Source organism: Teleopsis dalmanni, chromosome 1, assembly GCF_002237135.1.
Source record: "Teleopsis dalmanni isolate 2A chromosome 1, ASM223713v2, whole genome shotgun sequence".
Taxonomy (NCBI): Eukaryota; Metazoa; Arthropoda; class Insecta; order Diptera; family Diopsidae; genus Teleopsis; species Teleopsis dalmanni.
Window position 1 is genome coordinate 77,467,373 of NC_051846.1, and position 11,889 is coordinate 77,479,261.

Below are 11,889 nucleotides of genomic sequence, written 5' to 3' on the forward strand. Positions count from 1 at the left end.
CCGGATTACTTTTTAACTCTAGGTGAAAGATTTCTTGCGGCGGGAGACTACAACGCCAAGCACACGTATTGGGGTTCACGACTCTGTAATCCAAAAGGAAAACAGCTCTACAATTCAATTGTAAATAGAAAAAATGCACTAGACGTAATCTCTCCTGGGCAGCCAACATATTGGCCTGCTGATAACAATAAAATACCAGACCTAATAGACTTCGCGGTATCCAAAGGCATAAGCAAAAATTTTATCTCAACATACACTAGCTGCGATTTGTCTTCTGACCATTCTCCAGTTACATTTTGCTTACTTGATGGTCCTCAGTTATATGACTATTTCTATAGCATTACAAGTCCTAGAACAAACTGGCTCAAATATAAAAAGTATATTAACTCACACATACACACAAATTACAAGATAAAGTGTAAGTCTCATATTGAGGACGCAACCTCTGTTTTAAACTCAATTCTGATTTCAGCAGCAGAAAACTCCACCTCTAAAGGCAATAAAATTTACAGATTCAATAGAGTACTTACAAATAGTGACATAGAGAATTTAGTTTTACAAATACGTAGATTAAGGCGTGAATGGCAAAAATCTAGGTCCCCTTTAGCGCAAAACTTATTTAAGGAAGCCCAAAGGAGACTTAGATCTGTATTAAGCGAGGAAGTCAAAGTCAGACAATATAATTATATTCAAAACCTATGTCCAAATGGCAAAAACCATTCATCTTTGTGGAATGCTAGCAAAGGTATAAATTCGCCCATAGACTCCGATTCTCTAATAAGAAACTCTCTTGGAAACTGGGCGCGAAGTGATGAAGAAAAATCTAATGTTTTTGCTGATTGTCTAAAAGAGGTGTTCCAACCTAATCCTGCAACAGGACAATATGACTTTCCCACTCAAGATCCACCAGCACAATCTATTGACATGAATATCACGGCCAATGATCTTGTTCAAATAATCACAAACAAGTTAGATTGCAAAAAAGCACCGGGATATGATAATATCTCACCCATCATGATAAAAAACTTACCCCTTTTGGCCATACATTTTATCACAAGACTTTTTAATGCCATAATTAAATTTGGCTTTTATCTAACAGAGTGGAAAACATTCATGATTATTATGATTTATAAATCAAGTAAACACCCCACGCTTGCCTCTTCATACAGGCAAATAAGCTTACTGCCATGCCTTTCTAAACTCTATGAAAGGGCACTGCTTTTAAAGCTAAAACCGTTCCTTGACGTTCAAAACTTAATACCGTCCCACCAGTTTGGTTTTAGGGAAAAACATGGAACTATTGAGCAAGTGAATCGTATAAGGAATGAAATAAGACACGCATTTGAGCTCAGAGAATATTGTTCCGCGGTATTCCTCAATGTTAAACAAGCATTTGATAAAGTATGGCATAATGGACTCATATATATGATACGCTGTTCATTACCTGCAAATGTCCACTCAGTTTTAGAATCGTATCTGCATAATAGAAGCTTTAAAGTGAAATGCAAATCATATACTTCTAATAATTTCCCAATAGAAGCTGGCGTTCCACAAGGAAGTGTTCTTGGCCCTATATTGTATGTACTTTACACATCTGATATCCCGATAAGTAGTTCAGTTATCACTACAACGTTTGCCGACGATACGGCAATTTTATGCCGAAACAAAAACGCTGTGCTAGCTTCAAACCAACTTCAATCTCACTTATATCGGGTGGAGAAATGGTTGTCAAAATGGCGAATTAAAATTAACGAAGTAAAATGTAGACACGTCATTTTTACCTTAAATCGGAGTACATCTCCAAAAATTTTACTAAACAACATTCCCATACCACAAGCAGATAATATAACGTACTTAGGTATCCACCTAGACAGACGACTGACTTAGCGCAAACATATTGAAGCTAAAAAAATTCAGATGAAGCTCCAAGCCTCTAAGTTGCATTGGCTTATTAATAGCAGATCTTCCCTGTGCCTAGAGTATAAAGTACTCTTGTATAACAGCATCATAAAACCAGTATGGACTTATGGTATCCAGCTATTTGGCAATGCTAGTGCTTCAAATATTGAAATTATACAAAGAGCTCAGTCAAAAATACTAAGAATTATCACTGGTGCCCCATGGTATATTAGGAATGAAAGTATACACCGAGATCTACAAATTCTCCTAGTTATAGCTGAATTTGACAATATAAGAAAAAAATACAATAAAAGGCTGACAGAGCATGTTAATCCCTTAGCAAGAAATCTCGCACTTCTATCCATTACTTCCCGCCTAAAAAGAGCTGACCGTCCAGCCGTTAATTAATATTCAACAGCTCGAAGTAAAAACCGCACCTTTCTTTTTAGTAATCTGTTAAAGTTGAACCACTTTCTTAAGAAACCACCTAACATTCACTCCAATGAAATTTAACCCATTAATCTAAGTGAGGTTCGTGATATAAGGTTTATTTATTTTATTTTATTTTATACAATGTATAGTTAAAATAAAAATTTGTAACATTATGTAATTAGTTATAAGATTTTACAACTTATTGTTAGTCTCATTTTAAGAGAAGATGCAATAAATAAATGTATGTTTAAAAAAAAATTGTAGTGATAGTATCTCAGAAAATAGAGTAACATTGCAATCACAATCAGTAAAATTGCCACAAATTACGCTTCCAACTGTGTTTAGCATGTAAAAGGGATAGCTATCCGTTGTGCACATGTAAGTCTTATCTTCAGGATGCTCTTAGTAAACGGCTTGATCTAGTTCAACAGATGTGATTATGCATTAATTGTCTGCAGGCGGGTAATTTTGCAAAAGAATGCAAGTCAAGTAGTTGCAAAAAATGTGACAAAAAACACAACTCACTCCTACATTTAGAAGATCCAAGCAGTAAGGCTACAAAGCCAGAAGTAAATAATTCAATAAGCCTAGTCTCTAATAACAATAATCACAAGTGATGCTATGTTATGTTGGGAACAGCACGTATAACTATAAAAGGCAATAGAGGAACAGAGATCGAATGCAGAGCATTATTAGATTCTGGTTCGCAGTTCAACTTTATCACAGATAGGCTTATGAAGAAATTAGGAGAAAACCGCCAAAGGACGTTAGCATGCATTGAAGATATCGGACAGAGAAAACAAAATGCTCAACGACGAGTAAATCTAACATTTGGTTCTATAATTAACAACTATTCAGCAAGGGTAGAAGCATACGTAATACCGAAAATTGTATCTAATGAGCAGAGTGTGCACATCGACATATCGAATTGGAAAATACCCAGCAACATTAACTTAGCTGACACAGGCTTCAATGCTAGTGATAAAGTTGATATTTTGTTAGGTGCGGCTTCAATGATAGTGATAAAGTTAATATTTTGTTAGGTGCGGAGTTTTTACATCAACTGCTATCTACAGGGCAAATAAGGATTGGGAATAATCTTTCATCATTGCAAAACACGTTACTGGGATAGATAGTGATAGGAAGGACAAGTGATCACGAATTACCTCCACAGACACAGACTTGCGACGTACTCTCAGACGATGATGAAATACTAGAACAGGTCATAGAGAAGTTTTGGAAGTTGGATGCGATGGTACCTACAACAATGACATTAACTCCACATAAAGAATTGTGCGAATCGCATTTTGTAAACAACACGCAACAAACCAGTTTGGGTCGATTTGTAGTGAAACTGCCTTTTAAGCAAAATCCAGAAAGTCTTGGAGAATCTGATCAAATAAACAGGTTTTATGCACTTGAAAGAAGACTGAGCACAAATGAGACTGTTTGGCAGCAATACATGAACTTCATGAGAGAATATGAGAACATGGGTCACATGGAAAAAATTGATATCGAGGGAAGTGCATCTCATTATATGATCCCACATCATTGCGTACTTCGACCAGAAAGCAGCACAACCAAACTCCGAGTAGTATTTGATGCTTCATGCAAAACTCATAATGGCTTGTCGTTAAATGACATTTTATTGACAGGTTCAAAAAATCAATATGAGCTGTCTTCTATTCTACTTCGTTTCAGATGTCCAAGGTTCGTATTCTGCACAGACATTGTAAAGATGTACCGGTAAATCCTTGTACATCCGAATAATCGGAATTACCAAATTATTGTATGGAGAGAATCGTTACGTCAACTGTTGAATTTCTATAGACTAAATACTGTGACATACGGCACACGGTCGGCACCATATTTAGCCACGAAATGCCTACAACAATTGGCCATTAAGGAATCATCTAAATATCCGCTCGCAGTTTCGGCGATTCAAAATGATTTCTATGTTGACGATTGTTTCAGCGGATCAGACAATCTCAATACTGCATTGGAGATACAACGTCAACTTAAGGATTTGTTGGAGTCGGCCGGTTTTGCATTACGTAAATGGTGCGCCAATGATCCTTCTTTGCTTAAGGATATAGTAAAACAAGATCAAGAAGTCGATTTAGACTTTGACAGTGTAGATCTACCATCCATCAAAACATTGGGGTTAGTGTTGCAACCGAAAATTGACAAATTCAGAATTAAAGTGGATCTACATCCAGCAAAGCGGGTGACTAAACGATCAATTATTTCAAATGTAGCTTAAATATTTGATCTCCTTGGCATCCTGGGTCAAGTTTTAGTAACCGCCAAGGTACTGATTCAGGACTTATGGCAACTCAACCTAACGTGGGATGAAGCGGTACGAAATCAAGTATACAGTAGGTGGATCAGTTTTTTCGAAGAATTAAGATAACTTCATCGGTTTCAAATTGAAAGGCATATATTTGGATAGCAGATAGCGACATCGGTACAACTTCATGCATTCTGTAATGCTTCCGAAAAGGCTTTTGGTGCTGTGATATAAGTTTGAGCAACATTGAAAGATGGACGTCTGATTAATCGGCTTTTATGTTCCAAATCACGCGTCTCACCCTTAAAAACACAAACTATTCCACGCTTAGAGTTGTGTGCGGCTCTCCTTGGAGCAACACTAACGAAAAGAGTAAAAGATGACTTGAACTATAAGGTGCCAGCATATTATGGGACCGATTAGGAAATCGTGCTGTACTGGATAAATTCGGTGCCAGCAAAGCATCAACAATTTATATCAAACAGAATTGTTGCAATTCAAGGCATTTCAGTACCAAGCCAATGGCGACATGTGAGTTCACGACACAACCCTGCAGATGCATTATCACGTGGCACTAAACCTTCCCAGTTACAAACTAATCACTTATGGTTTTTGGGCTCAATGTTTCTACATGGGCCAGGAGAATTCAAAAAAATGTTATGCAGTCTTCCTGATAACGCAGAATTGAAGGGTACTTTACGTCAGGTTGCATTAGCTGCAATTAGCTGCAGTGCCGACTGGGTGTATACAGTAAGCCACAGAAATTCCTTCAAAACCTTGTTACATATTGTAGGCTATGTGCTGCGCTTCATAAACCGGACCACACAACTTCAAAAGCGCGAGATTCATTTAATAGAACTCGATTCAAAAGAGCTACGGGATTCAGAGACTCACATAATAAGGTGCATTCAGGAAGCTGAATTCAAAGAAGACAAAAAGGAATTAAGGCATCGCAACCAGGTAAAGGCAACAAGCGCATTAGCTGCATATACTCCATTTTTAAATGAAGACAACATCATTCGGGTTGGAGGCAGGTTAGATTACTTCAATGTCGAATCATCCAAATGACTTTGACTTTCTAATTGGTGAAGACCTTACAGCACCAGCAAGTACAAGCACACCAAATTTGAAAACATCATGTAGAAAATATAGTCTTCACATGAAATAAAATACAACTGTATGCTGCGAGTGTGCATTTATTACTGCTTTAAACAAAAAAGAATAATTCAATAGTAAGTATAAAGTTAAAAAAAAGAGAGATTAAAATATTAATTCATGATAAGAGATAAAAGATATTTATGATATTAAAAGATATTTTTCACATCATGCGACCCGGCGCATCGCATATTAATTTAAGCGGATATAATAGTTGAAAAGGTCTTCTCATAATTTTCTGGTCTTTGAATCTAACATCGTAGCTACCACCACTGCCATTTGCCAAAGAAGTCTTGATTGATGTTCATCTTTGACCAATACTAGATCGCCAATATTTATAGATTTTGTTGGTTTAGACTCATTAAGATGAATTGAGCGTAATTGAGTTAAGTATTCGTCCTGCCATCGTTACAGTCAGTACTAATATAGGTGAGTGGTCTTCGATTTACTACACTTTCTACTTTCTGTTAGTAAAGTATCCATTTCATAACAAGCCAGCCTTACTTTACCAATTGCTGCCTTTAAACAGTTTTATACAGTTCGTACAAGCTGCTCCCAAAATCCACCCCACCACGCTGCACGTTCTGGAATAAACTTCCACTTAATGCCATTGGCTACAGCAAATTGGTTGATTCTGGTTTTCTCCATTAGTTGTTCAAGCTTTTGCACTTCCATACAACTTCTTTTAAAAGTTTTTGCATTGTCTGATATAATAACAGAGGGGGTGCCACGCCTTGCAATAAATTTACTTAGTGCGTTTATACAGCTTTCAACAGTTAAATCTCCTACCAGCTCCAAATGGATTCCTCTAGTTGCTGCACAGGTAAACAACATTATATACGCTTTTTAAAATCATTTTTGTTGTCAGTAGAAGTTATATATAACGGACCAGCAAAGTCTATGCCAGTGGTTTGAAATGGTTTGGATACAGAGACCCGTCCGATAGGTAAATCCGTCCAGTTTTCAGATGCATTTTTCCCATGCAGCCTTTTGCAAATTATACTTATTTAACTTATTTAATTATTAACACCCAAAATCGCTTTCGAATCTTAGCTAAGGTAGCATTAATTCCACTGTGCATAAACTTTTGGTGCGCTTCCAAAACAATCAACTTAGATAAATATGACTCCTTTGGCAATATAATTGGATTGCTTAGTTTTTCATACTCAGTCGTTGGTAAACGACACGAAAGACGCAGTAACCCATCTATTAAAACGGGATTCAATTGTAAAATTTTTGATTCCGCTCCAATTTTTTGTCCTTTCTTCAACGATATTATTTCTGACAAAAAATACTCACTTTGTGCACAACCAATCCAATAAACTTCCGCTTTATTTAATTCCTCTAGAGTCAAATCATCAATCTTCTCCAATTCAGTATTGGTAGATTGCTGAATTCCTTTATATTTTATATTCCTTAAAAATCGAAATACGTATGCGGTAACTCTTAAAATTTTCCGTAAATTACTAAACTTTTGTATATCAAATATAGTTTCCTTAGATATATTGCAAACATTCTCTTCTTGAAGTACTTTTGTGATAAGAGTTGCGCTATCCTCAATTTCCCCTTCCTAAATCCTAAAGGTTTCCATAACGTTATCTAGCGATTGAGGAGTCTCTACTTCTTCAATAGGATATAGAGGAAGTAGATTTAGTAAATTGGTTCGATATCTACTCCAGTTGGTATCACGGTAATTCCGATAAGGTTTCTTAACTGGACATTATCGATTTATGTAGAATTGAATATAACGATGGTCAGAGAATGAGTCTTCATCAAGAACTCTCCAATCCTTAATCTCAAGATCAGTGTTTTCAATAGTTAACGTAATATCTAAAACTTCTTTTCTGCCTGCAATAATAAAAGTAGGTTCTACTCCTGTATTGCATATATAAAGATTATAATCTAGAATAAAATCGAATAACGACTCACCTCTTTCTAGGTCTACCTGAGTCTGTGTTGCTGATAAGTTTATAGTCATTTGTTCCAATTCCACAGATCCGGTTTTCCAGTATCCATGGTTCCTGAATCAGAACAACATCGGTTCCACCCTGTGGATTAGAAGGTTTGCTGAGAGTGGTGGAGATTAATTTGAATTACCTTCATGAGGTACTTGAACCTCTACCACCGTTTTGTCGGCTTCGTCATCCGAGTCCAGGAGCCCACTCTCATCGAATAGATTGCCTAGACTGGTCACCGACCCCGCATCCGATTTTTCTTCAGACGTCAGAGAGAGCGAGTCCACCTCCATTTGATCTGGCAGGTCTTCACTTTGTGTTTCCTCACAAGTCTGCTGTCTTAACATTGGTCCTTTAGCTGGTTCCTCCAGCAAGGGCTGATCAGACGTAATCTTCTCCGGTTCTTCCGCGGCATCGGTACGATAGACCTTGAGATTTGGCTTCTCGAAGCCATAGGAGATTTCATATTTAACTTCGGAGAGCGGTTTCAATGACTCCGCATTAAATACAAGGACAGCTTGTCTGGTACGTCCAACAGGCTCCTCTAATTTAACCACCCTCCAATTTCCAGTTGGAAAATTGGGGTTGCAGATCCTGATGATTTTCAGAATTTGCTCCTGATCAGTTTGTTTGGTTGGGATCCAAACCCTGGCCCTAGGACGAGATGGAATATCCTTCCTGTCGACCGCTTCAAGTCTGGCTCCATGCCAGATCTCTCCTACTTTAGAGACGGCTGCCTTGTACAAGGCAACGGATCTTGCATCCTTGCAAGCGACCAATTTCACTTGTCCTTGGTGCCAGCCCGCGTCTTCGCAGGAGGGAGCAGGTCCTGGGTTTTCTTCCAAACTTGGAGGAAAATGTCTGCCAACGCGGCCGACACCCATTCCATTTGTTCTTGGGGATTCTCCCCTCCTCGGCACTCCCATCCAGGACACCTAAAATGAGATTGTCCTTCGAAACCTCACTGTACGGTCGTACCAGTACATTGTGACCTCTTGGTTTCTTCGTAAGAGGGGGTTCTTCTTCCTGAGACCTTTGTTTTTTAGACACTCGGTCCGGTTTGGAAGCCTCTTTATTGCTTGATTTAGCCAAGATGCTTTTGACCCATTCAAGGGATGAAGCCTGTTGTTGACTGATTTTATCGGCCGGGATCTCACCTACGCGCTGCAGAATTCTTGTAGCCATACGACGGTCGTTATGGGCATTTTTAGAAGGTGGAATTCTTCTTGAGGATCTGGGTTCTGACTTGTCACTGCTTTTGGCCGTGACAGAAGAGGCAACATACTGTGGGGTTTTAAGTCCATAAATTTAAAATTCAAACACATTTTTATATTTTAATATCAAATTCAATTATTTATTTTTATTTATCATATTAACAAACTTAGTGTACACTTTTCAATATAACGTTCAGAACTCCACTGTCGTACAATTATATTTTTCATACCGATCATAGTTCGGTTTTACAATAATCTATTTTACATTTTATTATTATTTACTTAAATTCTATTGGTTAATATAATTCTTAGTTTCTATATACTTACGTCATTGGTCAACAATATCATTTCTTAATAGTTGACACACATATGGTGACCAACTGTAAAAGAGGGCAAATCATATTGCATGCACAATTGCTTGCAATATGATCCGCACAACACTTGACATATTTTAATGTGTTCTAGATTCCGAAATCCAAATTGCCAAGCACATGCTGAAGTAATTATACTTCGCTATGCACTAAAACGTTTGTCATAAAGAAATGACAAAACAAAGGAGTCGAATTACCAACTCATAAATTATTGTGCTATACAATTTGGGTTTCTGGGTTATAAATAATGATTTGAAGTGTTTTGGGTTAAAGTGTCAGATCATCATATCGCACACATTGAATTGCGTGTGGTCATGGTCTGATATGACACTACACCCTCACCCTTCAAAAAAAAAATTTTTTTTTTGTTTAAAAAAAAAATTTTTTCTTTTTAAATGTTTGACCATGATCATAAGTAATAATTGTAGATAATTAATTGTAGATTAAAAAAAAATATTTTTTTTGTTTTTATTTTTATAAATATCATAAGTATTGTGAAATTATACATAAAAAAATTTTTTTTTTTTTTTTTTTATAAGAAATTTAAAAATATAAATATGAAATATTTAAATATGCAAATATGAAATGTTGAAATTTTATTATTATTCTATCTTAATACATATAAATTTTAATTAGTATTTTTATAATTTTATTAATATATTTTGAATTCGTAATATTTTGTTTAAAATTGTTTAAAATGTTAAGATTATATACTTTTATTCTCTTTTGAATAATTTTGTATTATTTTTGTGAAGAGTCTTTGTTTCATTACCAATACTTACTATGACATTACTACCTTCTATATTTGTTACTTTATATGGGCCTGTATAAGGGCTTGTACCTTTTCGTTTGTTTTGTGACTTAATTAATACTTCGTCACCTATTTTTAATTTAATCGGCCAACTATTTTTCTTTGATATTTCTCTCCTTTTTGTTTTAGCTTCTATGCTGAATTTTCTTGCTTGTTCAATTGATAATCTAAGCCGTACTTTTAATTCATTTGCATAATCATCTAAGTTGAATATTCCCTGTCTATTTTCTATGTTTTCATTGGGTAATGCTGGTAATTTACCAAATACCAGTTCATGTGGTGTATAACCTGTGTCGACATGTGGAGCAGTATTATATGCGAATGTATAATACGGTACCCATTTGTCCCAATTATCATCATTAGCGAAATTTAATAAGTATTCATTAAGGACTCTATGGTTCCTCTCTATGGTACCTACTGTTTCGTGGTGGTATGGGGTTGAAAAGATCTGTTTTATCCCCAAGATTTCTGTCACTTTGGCTAACAATTCATTTAGGAACTCTGTACCTCTATCTGATTTTAATATTTTGAAAGAACCGAATTTTAATATCAGTTGTTCTACTAGTGTTTTCGCTATTGTTGTGGCATCTTTGCTAATTATCGGGTGTGCAATAATGAATCTACTTAATTCACACTGCATCGTTAAGATGTACCTGTATCCATTAGATGGTCTTAAAGGTCCAACGGTGTCGATTTCCACAGTTTCGAAAGTTGTATTTGGGGTTGACGTTACTTGAAGTTCTTCCCTGGTATGTCGTATTTGTTTGTTGCGTTGACATTTTTCGCAGGTGTTAATATATTTGTGAACCATTTGTTTCATCTTTTTCCAACTGTATTTTTGTTTTAGTTTGGTACATGTTTTACGTACTTTCACGGTGCTTCTTCATACTCAGTATTTTTCTCTCGTTGCAACGTATTAATCATTTCTTTAAAATTGTTTTTATCCATGGATTTGAATATTATATCATTATCGCTTAGCGCTAGCATTGTTATTTTTAATTCTTCTAATTTGGATATTATTATGGTTAACATAATCGAAATCGGCTTCGGAGGTATTTCGCTTAATTCCACGATAACTTCTTTATCGTCATAATGTATGAATGCATCCTTCATCTTTTTATTTATTTTAAACTGCAGTATTCTTTTTCTTCGAATGTCACTTATGGAAGTACAATCCCAACAGTAGAGTTGATCAGGCTCAGTGGTTTTTGTATCCATTTGTTTATTCGTTTGAATTTTTGATTTCGCAGCTGTATCTGTTGTAGCTGCGGCGCGCATTTTACTTCGAGTAGTTATACATATTTGAGCTCTATTTATTTTATCTATTATTTCTTCATTATTTTCCAAGTTTTTTAATTTGCGGTCGGACATCGTATCTTCTGTAGTTGGTATTAATTTCTTTAAAATGGTTGTGTCTATTTTAATTCTAGACAGTGCATCGGCATTTGTATTAATTTTTCCTTTCTTATAAATTATTTCGAAGTCATAATCTGATAGGTCGACTCGTATTCTAGTCATTTTTGAAGAAGGGTTACTATGTACGAATAGTGAAATTAAGGGTCTGTGGTCAGTGATGACATAGAAACGTTTGCCATATACATATGGTCTGAAATAGTTAATTGCCCAATGTATTGCAAGGAGTTCTTTTTCAATAACTGGCTTGTTTAAGTCATGTTTTTGTAAAGCTTTACTTGCATAACAAATTGGCAAATCTGTACCAATGTCGCCCTGGGAGAGAACTGCACCAAGTGCATAATCAGAG

General features: G+C 36.0%; 1 protein-coding gene across 1 annotated transcript; it reads left to right on the forward strand.

Moving 5' to 3' along the window:
• The first annotated feature begins 2,957 nt into the window (after positions 1 to 2,957).
• LOC119685424 lies at positions 2,958 to 5,689 on the forward strand. Its single transcript, XM_038099697.1, has 4 exons — positions 2,958 to 3,350; positions 3,464 to 4,041; positions 4,162 to 4,494; positions 5,107 to 5,689. The coding sequence occupies exons 1-4, from the start codon at positions 2,958 to 2,960 to the stop codon at positions 5,687 to 5,689; spliced, it is 1,887 nt and encodes a 628-aa protein (XP_037955625.1).
• The last annotated feature ends 6,200 nt before the right edge of the window (positions 5,690 to 11,889 follow it).